This window comes from Nicotiana sylvestris, chromosome 5 (assembly GCF_000393655.2).
Source record: "Nicotiana sylvestris chromosome 5, ASM39365v2, whole genome shotgun sequence".
NCBI lineage: Eukaryota > Viridiplantae > Streptophyta > Magnoliopsida > Solanales > Solanaceae > Nicotiana > Nicotiana sylvestris.
Window position 1 is genome coordinate 11,420,889 of NC_091061.1, and position 12,911 is coordinate 11,433,799.

General features: G+C 36.6%; 2 protein-coding genes across 2 annotated transcripts; both read left to right on the plus strand.

Moving 5' to 3' along the window:
• Positions 1-2,365: 2,365 nt before the first annotated feature.
• Positions 2,366-5,578, plus strand: LOC104241545 (peroxidase P7-like). Its single transcript, XM_070147435.1, has 4 exons — positions 2,366-2,653; positions 3,676-3,867; positions 3,970-4,135; positions 5,020-5,578. Exons 1-4 carry the CDS (start codon positions 2,441-2,443, stop codon positions 5,412-5,414), a joined length of 966 nt encoding a protein of 321 aa, XP_070003536.1. The 5' UTR covers positions 2,366-2,440; the 3' UTR covers positions 5,415-5,578.
• A 4,671-nt stretch (positions 5,579-10,249) lies between these two features.
• Positions 10,250-11,179, plus strand: LOC138868268 (uncharacterized). Its single transcript, XM_070145809.1, has one exon. It carries the CDS (start codon positions 10,250-10,252, stop codon positions 11,177-11,179), a length of 930 nt encoding a protein of 309 aa, XP_070001910.1.
• Positions 11,180-12,911: the final 1,732 nt, after the last annotated feature.

Below are 12,911 nucleotides of genomic sequence, written 5' to 3' on the forward strand. Positions count from 1 at the left end.
TATCTGAATTTTTTATTTGGTAAAAAGTAACATCAATTCGTTAAAATTAGTCGATCGGAACAAGTCAGATTTAGTATGCAGTCTCTTAGAATTGGAGGTTTCCAGTGTGAATGTACGAGTACAACAACAACAAATCCAATGTAATGATCGAGGGAGAGTAGCGTGTATGCAGTAAAGACTGTTTCAAATATACTTTCGGAGCGTGTATGCAATAAAGACCGTTTCAAATATACTTTCGGCTCAGGAAGGCCATAATCACAACATTGTAATGTGAATGCACGAGTATATGCCATATTCTATATCTCAAAAGCAAAAGATTCTTGCAGCTTATGTATCTTCCTTATAGGCTTATAGCACAAGAAACTAATCCTTATGGAAGAAATAAAAAGCTTTGTAATATGATGAATTTCATGGTAATTTCGATCGACTTTAAAAAACTATAGATTAGTCAGAGCCTAGAACTTAGACATAGTTGTGTTGTGCTCTTAATTAGTCAAAAGTAATTGCTCTTTATCTTGGAAAAATGCACTTGTATCATTAGGCAAAAACTGTAAACTTAAGTCTTTAGTGCATGAATCAAACATATATTCAGGATCTTGAACTTTATAATCTCACATAGATAACGTTATAGGAAAACATACTTGGTCCATAAGACGGTATTATAGAAAATAAAAGTCTTAAATTAGTTTCTCGCCCCTTACCAATTCGTTACCACCATTTTAGTGATGCAAAAGAGACCGAAAAGAAAATAGGCTAACCTAATAGGTGCAGGGATAGGACCAGTTTACAGAGTTTATGGCTTAATGAGGTAACATACTAGATTCATTCTTCACTAGATATTGATTATATGCTTTTCCATAGATTGAGCCACACATAAAATAATAAAAGTCCAACAAATATAAAGAACTTGAACTTATGCATCACGATCAATTCATTTATACGGAAAATTTCAAGTAAAATTGTGCATAAATAACTTGATAAAAGTAATAATTAACTAGTCGGTTATCATTTATAAATTAAATTGCATTGATCGTGTAAAAAATAAAAAATCAGTACATTCTGTATATATAACTTAAATTCTTTGAAAATATCTTCAATCTTTTATTGTTTTAGCTTCCCCATTTTCCAAATCAAGGATTCTTGGATAATTCTAATTAACTAAAAGTGGTTTCTTTAATTAAACCATGCAAAACACAAGTCAATGAATCTACTTTAAGTGATAACCGATGTCACAAAAGTCTACTATGTACCTTTATTCTCCCGTGTCTTTAATTAGTCTTTACCAAATCATATGATATAATTGTGTTTGTTTGGACTTTGGGTCCCTTCATTTGACAAATTACATATTTAACTACCAAAAGTTCAAACTTTCTTAATTCCTTGTACTTGTCACACAGTTATAAGTTAAACCTGGATCTCGTGTTATTCGACTTTATTATTAAGAAATCAATCAATCTGTAATTCACCTAACATGTAGTTCTATGTACTATAGTATAAAGACGGATTAAGTTGACTTACAAAAAAGTGGTAACTCGTCATATCAAGCTTAATATTATTACTTGTGTAATAAAATACACCTTGCTATAACAGTTAAATTTCATTAATGATATAAAAGAAATTTACACTGTCAACATATATACTCCCTTTGTATCAATTATATATCTTAGTTTCCTTTTTATTCTGTATCCTTAATGTCAACAATTAGGGACAGTTGCACATTTAACGAAGAGATGTCATGCGGCGCCGCTTCGTCGAATTTTTTAATTAAATATATGTAGTAATACTGTGAGAAAATAGATAAGTAGGAAAAGATGACACAACTTGATATAAATTGTCTCTTGGCATGTTAGTTATGTAAATTGTGATAAAGTAAAATTGAACCCAAACCCTTTTTCTAACTTAAGACTCAACAAAACCAATAGACTAAGATTATTTCTTGTAAAGGAAGTATGATAATTAAAGTTATTATTCCCGTCCTTCTATATATTTCGGCACCACTTATAAAAATTCATGTGTACGCACGCCCCTACAACAATGACACAATATATTTAAAACCACAAGATTGCAGGTCATGTATTTCTTGTGTGATATATAAATCTTTAATTTAATACCACAACTTCCAAATATTTTTGTTACATTCTTAAACTTTGTAAATCCAGTCAAACTAAGACACATAAAATAAAACAGACGGAGTAACCTATTGGTATCGGTATGCATGCTTTAATTACTTTTTCAAACGTAGGAAGCCATGCAAAATTTAGTCTTTGTGTTAGGTAAACTGCCGAAAGCAATTAATTACCTTGAGAATGCTTTCTCTAGTCTACAAAAATTCCCTATAAATACTTGACACTTCTCAACATGCCCTGTGCACAACACACTTCTTTCCTTAGATCTAATTAAGGACTTTAATTATCCCTTTAATTAAAGTCAGCATTCTCTAATGGCTTCTTTAAAGATTAATGCTATAGTTTTGTTTATTTTAGTGAGTTTACTAATTGGAAGCTCATCAGCTCAACTATCAACTGGTTTTTACTCAAAATCTTGTCCTAAACTTTATCAAACTGTGAAATCAGCAGTGCAATCTGCTATTAACAAGGAAACAAGAATGGGTGCTTCTCTTCTTCGTCTATTCTTCCATGATTGCTTCGTCAATGTAATTTACCATCTTCATTTCCTCTTTTATTTTTCCTTTTTTCCTTTTTTATAATTATTACTCCCTCGGTTTCATTTTATATGACACAATTACTATTTAAGGAGTCAAAGAAGGTGCCTTTTGACCACGTTTTATGTAAATACTTCTCAAATATTTTAAATTGTTAGGTATTTTAACTGAAGGGCAACCTTGACGTAACTAGTAAAGTTGTTGCCATGTGACCAGGAGGTCAAGAGTTCAAGCCGTGAAAATAGATTATTGCAGAAATGAAGTCTAAGACTACATATACCATAGACCCTTATGGTCCAGCCCTTTCCTGGACCTCGAGTATAGTAAGAGCTTTAGTACACCAGGAGTTTAATTGTTAAGGGATTTTTACAGAAATAGCTGGCTGAATTCACTGTTTATTTTTCCTATAGTTGTATACATAGATTATCAACTGATTATATATGGTTATACACATACAGTTAAATCTCTCTATAACGGCCTTATTCATTCCAGATTTTTTTGGCTATTATAGCGAAGTGCTATTAAGGAAGAACATACATTATAACTTACAGAGGCGGACCCAGAATTTTTACACGACGGGGGTACATTATTCTGCTCAACCAATGTCCCCTAAAGGCTTTTAGTGTTCAGGGTGCCAACTGCTTTAAATTAACCATTTTTAAGATATATATATATATATATATATATATATATATATATATATATATATATATATATATATATATATATATATATATATATACGTATATATATACAGGATTTCGGTCGAAGTTTACGGGGTCCGGTGACCCCTCACCCATACACATGGGTCCGCCTCTGATAACATAGCGTGAAAAATTGGTTTCATACAAAACTTGGCTTTTATAGTAAATGACTGTTATATATCGATGCTGTTATATCGAGGTTTGACTGTATTATATATAAATTATACATATATTACACGGCTATTTTTAGTTTAAACAGTTGAGTGAACGACTATTTAAATTAATTCTTTTTTAATTATTTTCTTTCAGGGATGCGATGGATCGCTACTCCTCGATGATACATCAAGCTTCACAGGAGAGAAAAGGGCTGCACCAAATGTTAATTCTGCTAGAGGATTTGAAGTTATTGACAATATCAAATCTGCTGTGGAGAAAGTGTGCCCTGGTGTTGTTTCTTGTGCTGATATTTTGGCCGTTACTGCTCGGGACTCTGTTGTCATTGTAAGTTTTAATTATATTATCAAGACTTTTTCAAGTAAAAACATCTGCATTTTAAGTTTATATAGAGTAATTTTGGTGATCTTATTATATGTATATATGCAGCTTGGAGGTCCCAATTGGAATGTAAAATTGGGAAGAAGAGATTCTAGAACTGCAAGTCAAAGTGCTGCCAATAGTGGCATTCCTCCTGCTACTTCTAACCTTAATAGACTCATCTCAAGTTTCAGTGCTGTTGGCCTTTCTACCAAAGATATGGTTGCCTTATCTGGTTTGTTCTCCCCCCCTCCCCCCCATAATTCTTCTCCTTTGTTATAGAATTTAAGTCATTTAAACGGATAATATAAATCTTTTTAACCCTATCGCTATAATTTAACATGTTATAGCATGTACGTACCATTATTCTGGATTATCGGTCAATACTTACTAAATAGAGTTACTTGTGATTACCTTTTAAATAACGTACTTTGTATTTTCTTATACTGTCAGTTCATAAATCTTAAACTCTTTATAAACACTAGTGTTCGTCAAGTTGCTTAAATGTTGACTATTTGATCGGATACCTGCTATCTCCTTCCAACAATTATACCGCGGATTTCCACCCGCATTTATTCTAGCTTGCCATAATCTCCCCCTTGCCCCCCCCCCAACTCCCCCTGCCCCCCAAAACCCCCACCCCCCAAATTGAGAGGAAAATATACTCAACAATCCAGAAAAAGCTGATGGAATTACATATAGAGTGCCTAAATTTAAACAGAATTTTTATTGTAGATAAGCTAGATTCTAGAACATACAAGTTCTATTAAAGTATGTTCATCTCAACTCACTAAATCTAGCTGTATTTATATTAAAACAGGTAATTACAAATTAAACTCACATTATAACAAAAAATTTTGCACATTATAAACGTCCCCGGCTTAGGCCTTAACACCAATAACAGAGGAAATCTCTGAAAATTAAAGGGCAAAGATCATTTTTAGTCTGCGGCCGAAACTATTTAAATTTGGTATCCGTAAAAGTGTATAAAAATTTGCATATTTTTTGTCTATAACATATAAAAATGTATGTATACACAATTTCTTTTCCAGCTATTATTTTATGAGCGGCTGTAATCAATTTCCTAAAACAAACTATGGTTATGTTTGTATTGGACAGGGGCTCACACAATTGGACAAGCAAGATGTACATCTTTTAGGGCACGTATATACAACGAGACCAATAACTTAGATGCATCATTTGCACGAACTAGACAAAGCAACTGCCCAAGAAGTTCAGGCTCAGGGGACAACAATTTGGCACCACTTGATCTCCAAACTCCTAACAAATTTGACAACAATTATTTCAAGAATCTTGTTGACAAAAAGGGTCTTCTTCACTCTGATCAACAACTCTTTAATGGTGGATCTGCCGATTCGATTGTGACATCTTACAGTAACAATCCTAGCAGTTTTAGCTCTGATTTTGTCACTGCTATGATTAAGATGGGTGATATTCGTCCACTTACTGGTTCTAATGGAGAGATTAGGAAGAATTGCCGTAGGCTCAATTAACGTTGATTAGCATTTTTTTTTTGTGTGTGTGAACTCTCCTGTGTGGGCTGGGTAAATCTGCGTACAATTGACTCTTGTGGTCCGACCCTTCCTCGGACCTCGCGTATAACGGAGCTTAGTGTACCGGGCATTTTGTGTGTGTGTGTGAACTGCAAACTTTGAGACTTCTTTATTTTTTACAATGTTTTACTTTCCTTTTAAGTTTCTTTCTTAATATGCAGGTTCAATGTATGTTACCTTGTCAAAGCTTAAAAGCACAACTTTTTCTCGAGTAAAGGACTGTATTTGTATCATTGTTGGAATATTATGAATAAAAACACCCTTTTTGTTAAACAAAAGATATCTTTCTGCAAATCTTTTGGTGTTTTACAGAATAATTGCAATCATAAGATTTCCATAGTAGTGTCGTTTGATTAGCCTGCTAGGCATTGATACTTATCTTTAGCTTAAAAAAAATTACATCATCATGATCACAATCTTCCAATTAATTCTTACTCCTAACTGCTTCCAACCACTTGGAAAATGATAATTTAGCATGCTAACTAAACCTGCCACGCATCATCGGTGTGTTTTCAATAAAGGACGAAAACGAGGTCGAGGTGACTCAGTAGAGAGACGAGGACGAGCACTTCCTTTAAAAAGGCACTAACGGCGAGTTTCAGAGATGAATATTCTAGGGGATATTCCTCCCATATTTACTATTAGGGTTTTTGTGGCCCATGTGCCTTTATAAATAGAAAGATCTATATGTAGCTATAAGGGGGATTGGACATTTATTGTAAAGAACAACACATTGACATTCTCTGAAGATCCTTGCTTTATTACATACATACAAAATATACCTTTTCTTCATATTGCTGTCTAACTTTTCTCCCACGATCTAAGGAGAATCCGAATATTCAAAGGTTCACCAATCATTTATCATTGTCAACAGGAATATCAAAAAATCTCACCCCTTTTCGGTAAACTCGCTTGCATTTATTTACATAAATGTTATTATATATCATTTATTATTATTCAATGCTATTTTCTTTGTTCTTGGGCCATTGAATATTTTTTACTGTTGCACATTCATTGTTATGAACGGAACTCGTGACATTTTGCTACGAAATCAGTTAAACATTTTTCTGGATATAAATATTGGCTAAGATTAACTCTATTATATTAGAAAATCTAATTGTTTAAACCTAGATCTAAATTTTGGGTCAAACACTTTGGCACCGTCTGTGGGGATTTTCTCAGCCAATCTTTTAGTTTCATTAGATCTACAACTCATGTGACTTGTTAATCTAACAAACCACAAAGTTTATCTCTCCTTTCTGTGCGAACAAAATTTCCATGGCAGGTAACCAAGAAAACAGAATGAGGGCAATAGATAACGTTCTCTTCAACCTCATGAATGTTATCAACGATGGCTATGACACCCATGATGAGGGAATAACGCCCATGGCCTCTCCCAGAAGATAAAGGTCACCTCCAACTTTCTGCAACACAACAAAACCAAACAGGAAAAGACCCTCCACGTCCGGGGGAGAGGGGATGCCACACGCTATGAAAAATCCCCTCGAAGCATGGCTAACTGATACCCTAGTCTGCGTGCTCAGTGATAACTAGGGATTATGGTTCATTTTACACTCCTTCTTACTTGAGTTTGATTAAAAATGTATACAAAATAGTCCTAAAGGCTTACATGTTGTACTTATTTGCAGAGTTTGTTCAAAAAGGTGACAGTTAGTCAAAACCAACTCAAAAAGGAGTGAAACATGCACAAGTACCAAAAATAAGTCCGAGCACAGTGCAACAGGTCCACTGCGGCCGCACTCCATTTAGTGCGGTCCGCAGTGAAGAGATTCAGAGAGGTGCTTATTTCAGATACTCAAGCAATGCGGCCGCAAAGCAATTTGTGCGAACCAAAATGGACTCACCGCGTCCGCACTCGACTTTGTGCGGTCCGCAATGATTGAGTCCAGAGAGTTGGAGTTTGGAGATTCATTGTCAATGCGGTCCACGGTCCTTTTTGTGCGGACCATAGAAGAAGCCACCGCGGCCATGGTGCATTTTGTGTGGCCCGCGGTGGACAAGTTCAGAGAAAAGAGTTTAAAGCCAAGAAGCCTCACTGTGGCTGTACTCGATTTTGTGCGGACCGCACTACCCCTGAAGGGGTAATTTTGTCTAGAAAATTTGTCCTAGTACAATAGTTTCTTTTCCCATTTTTAGGTCATGAGTTGTAATCTAACATTGAGCTGAGCTCGTGAACAGTAGTTCTTAACCATTTTGAGCAATTTTAGAGTAGTTTTATCATTGGATCTTCAAGTATTAGCTTGTAATTAAATTTTATGGATTTTTCTTTATCTATTTCTTTGTTTTTTTCTATTATCATGAGTAGCTAGACCCATTATCTAGGGTTGTGGCTCAACCCTAGTGTAGGTATTTGATGGATCTTGAGTTTTAAGGCTTGAATGTCTATGGGTGTTTGATATTTGGACTAATTTGTGTTTTCCATGTTGAACTAGTGGTTGCAAACACTAATTTGTACCTATTTGACTTGGGTTCTTCTTGAGAAAGAGGACTTTAATCTAGGAAAATTAGTCCAACAAGGAATTGGGGCATATTCAATAGATTGATACCCCCAATAAAAGGGTTAAACCTAGAGATAGTAATACCCGACTTGAACCTAAATTGCTTGCACAAATTATCATACCCAATTTGTCTTGAGAAAGTCAATTAGAGCAAAATCACTCAAACTACCGAGAGGTATAAAGTGAGAAGTTTAGTGCATTGGATATTTCATAATCCCCGACATGACAACCTTGCCTTAGACTCGAGAACCCGTCAAGTATCCACCTAGGAGAAAGTCACTTCCCTAGTGCCTCCCTAACCATTTAGACAACCTTTCAAGTATATTACTCTTAGCTTAATCTAGCATCTTATTAGCATAAAATTAGAAGTAATCAAAAGACCAACTATGATTAGAAGTGCAATTAAGAGCAATTACACATCTCTAATTTAGATAGGAACCCAATTCCCATTTTTAGCTCCCTGTAGAATTCGATCCCGACCTTCTCGGGTAAAAGCTGTTTCGACCACTCTCGCTATATTGTAGTGGTGTAGGGTTGGCTCCGATCACTTTTTGGCGCCATTGCCAGGGAGCTAACAGTTTTGGCTATCTATCTAAATAGTTTGGTGTATTGTTCTTCTTTCTTTCTGTGTTACTAATTTGTGTGTGTCACAACTTCAGGTACAAAATGGCAGTAAACAACGCACCTCTTGGAGATCTTCCGCTGGGGGAGGAGGTAGATGACAATGTTGATAATGAGGTTCCTATTGTACCTCAAGGCCAAAGGAGAGGCCCAGGCTAATGATAATATTCCAGATCCTCCCCCGCCACCTCCAAGAGTGGCTCCTCGAGTACTTCCCAACCAAGGATATGCTAGTGCAATTGTCCCACCCCGGATCCGGGCGGGCAATTTTCAAATTACAAATGTGATGCTGACATTGCTGGAGCAGCTTGGGTATTTCACAGGCGCTGCCAATCAGAATGCTTACAAACATCTCTAGGGATTCGTGTATACCTACTGGGGGAGCAATCAAACTAATGTGTTGGAGAATACACTACGGTTGAGACTATTCCTTTTCTCACTTCGAAGGAAGGCATTGGATTGGCTTGAGCGACTTCCCAACCATTCCATCACTACTTAGGATGAGTTGGCGGATAAGTTCATTGCAAAGTTTATCTCATCGGGGCATATGGCAGCATTGAGAGATGAGATCTTAGCTTTCAAGTAGGAGCCCACCGAACCTTTACATAAGATTTGGGAGCGATATAGAACCATGGTAAAGGAATGTCCCAACAATGATATGACTGAGGCAATAATCCAACAGACTCCCTACCGGGGCATTAACACAACAAATCAGTGTATAGTAAACCAACTTGCTGGGGTAATTTCATGAAGCTGTCTTATGATGAGGCTTGTGACATTCTTGACGAGATGGCTGACATGCCCTCCGCTTGGCAAAGTAGAGCCAATGTGACCCAGGGTGACCCCACGGTCACTCACTTGCACAAAGAGCTACATGACCATGGGCAGGCTATAGCAGAGCTGACAACAACAAGGAACCAGCTAGCAAAGGCACAGTTACAACTGGTTCAAAATCCGCTCCAAGTAAATGCTATGGGGGGTGTCAACATGCTAGTGAACAAAAGAAGACAAAGAGTTAGTAAAATTTATATTCTTAAAATAGCTTCTCTTTTCTCTCGGCACACGTTAGATGAGATAACCTGCGCCACCGTCAGAAATGGAAGGAAGAGGGAGGCCAAGGGAAAATAAAAACAAAACGCTAGTAATCAATCGTGGAATCAAGGAAAATATCTCAAAGGACCAAGGAAAACAACATGCGAAAGGGAAAATTCAGGAAGAGGAACTGGATCTCGATAGCGATAGTGAACTAAATTGGGCAGATCTGAGCTGCAATCGTGTTAAATCAGCTATCCCAGTGAGTCCTACTAATCAAGGGGTACTCAAGATGAACATATCGCCGGCCGCCATTGGAGGAGCAAGCACAAGTAAAGAAAATGCCAATGAAACAGTAACAAACAGTGTCTTAAAGGAGCAGAGCAATAGAACAGTGATCGAGCTGAGGAAGAAAAGCAGAATCTGATGAGACCAACAAATTTGGGAAGGTCATGGGCTGGACTATTGCATGAGAACAAATTAGCTGCAAAAGGAATGGATCTAACATATGTACCACCAGTGATACAAGAGGGGGAGGTAGTAGTACAAATTTTAGAGGAAGATATAGCTGAGAAAAAGCAGAAATGAAATCGAGCAATACTAATGTACGTAGTTGGAAATACTCCGACTATAGGATCTATTGAACGATTTGTTGCTGCTCAATGGGGAAAAGTCAGAAAGCCTAAGGTATTATACCATAGTGATGGATATTTTACAATTCTGATGCATATTGTTGAAGAAGGAGATGAGGTATTGATGAATGTGCCTTATATTATGAACAATAGACCTGTAATACTAAAAGCATGGGCTGAGAGATTTGACTTCAATGAAGAGGTTTTGAAAACTATTCCGCTATGGGTAAAATTTCCAAAACTCCCATTGAACTACTGGAGTAACAAGGCTCTTAGCAAAATTAGAAGTGGGCTAGGGAAGCCTTTGTATGCTGATGCTTGCATAACTGTGGCTGATAGGATTTCTTATGCTCGGATCCTTATAGAAATGGATATAACAAGGACTCTACCAAGGACTCTACCAAGGACAATTAAACTGATTGATCCTAATGGTAAAGTGATTGAGCAAATGGTACAATATGACTGGAAACTCCAATACTATCAAACTTGCTGTCAAAGTGGGCACTCATGCCATAACAAGAAAATGCAGAATCAAGAGGTGGGACAACAAATATATGGTATGCAGAATCAGGAAAAGATATGGAAAGTTGTGAGGAAGCTAGATCCAAAGACTGATAAAATTGATATAAGAGGCAGATTCCTGGAGCAATTGGAAGAGAATAGTGAAGGGATTCAGAGCAACAACTCAAATGAAGAACAATGGCAACTAGCAAAAGGCAAGTCCGCATCAAAGAAGAATGAAGATGGGAGAGGTGAGAAGGAATCCAATACTGGCAATGCTTTCAAAGCCTTGGTAGACACTGCACAAAGATTAGTGCTAATGATAGGAGAGCAGGAAAAAGAGAGGGAACTGCCTAGAGATAGAGACAGAGGTGGTAACATGAATCAAAGAAATATATAATGATGAACATCATAGCTTGGAATGTTAGAGGACTGAATAAGGTGTATAAACAAAAAGAACTAAAAATATTTATTGGGAAGAATAAGGTGGTACTAATGGTTGTCTTAGAGAATAGAGTTAAAGAAGCCAAGGCTGGAGGTGTCATAAAGAAGGTGTTCAATAGTTGGAGATGGATAGCAAACTATACAAATGCTCAAGGTGGTAGAATATGGATTGCTTGAGATCATACAAGGGTAGATTTTGAGTGCTATGAAGTGCACCAGCAATACATAATATGGGGGGGGGGGTTACAGAGGTGCAAAGTGGTAATAAATTCAGATTTGGTGCTATCTATGGTATGCATAGTATACATGATAGGAAAATATTATGGGAAGATATGGGAAGAACTATAGCTGGTATTACTGACCCTTATATGTTAATGAGGGACTACAATACCATCTTGACCAATGAAGACAGGGTAAAAGGGACACTAGTACAGGAATATGAAGTGAAAGACTTTAAAGAATTCATCTGGAGAAATGGATTAACTGAACTAAAAACAGTTGGAAGGAAGTATACGTGGACTAATAATCATGTCCACAGTAAAATTGATAGAATACTTGTTAATGCTGCATGGATCCAAAAATGGCCTGTAATGGAAGGGAAGGTATTGCAATCTGGTTTTTCTGACCACTGCCCATTAAGTATAACAATGGACTATGAGCAACAGAATGGAGGGAGACCTTTTAAGTTATTTAATTTCATGGCACAACATAAAGAATTTGAGGAAGCTGTTTATGAATGCTGGAGGAAAAAAGGTGGAGGAATAACAATTAACAAAGTATGGATGAAACTCAAGATACTAAAGCACAAGATGAAGCAGATGAATAGGCAAGAATTTAGCAACACTGGTCAAAGAATTCAAGAAGCAAGAATAAAGTTGGAGGGGATTCAGGAGCAAATGGATGGACCTGGCATCAGTAATGAAAGTATAACACAAGAAAAAGAGGTAAAGAAGGAGCTAGCTAAATGGATTGGAATTGAGGAAAGCATAATGAAGCAAAAATCAAGGATCAAATGGCTTAAACTGGGAGATGCAAATACAGTATATTTCCATGCTTGTGCTAAGAGTAGGCAAGTCATTAACCATATTGGTAGTTTGTTTATTAATGCAGGTCAATTACTAAATACAACTAAGGATGTGGAAGCTGAGATTCTAAAATTATATAAGCAACTACTTGGAACAGCAGCAGTGCAATTGCCAGCAGTAAGTTCAGAAGTGATGAAGCAGGGGAACAACCTGAACAGGCAGCAACAATTAAATCTCATAAGAGCAGTAACTAAAGAAGAAGTCGAGCAAGCACTTGTGGATATTGATGATAACAAAGCCCCAGGCTGTGATGGATACAATGTTTTTTTCTACAATAAAGCATGGCATATTATAGGGAAGGAGGTGACTCAAGCTATATTGGAATTCTTTGAGAACCCAGAGATGTGTAAGCAAGTCAACTGCACAACTATAACACTAATTCCAAAAGTAAAAAATCCCAGCAATATTAAAGAGTTTCAACCTATATCATGTTGCACTGTTCTATATAAGATCATATCCAAAATTTTAACATCCAGATTGCAGGAAGTCTTGCCAGAGTTGACAGGTAATTGCCAAACAGCCTTTGTACCAGGTAGAGTGATCACTGATAATATTATAATGAGCCACAAATTGATCAAAGGTTATGGGAGGAAGAATACATGA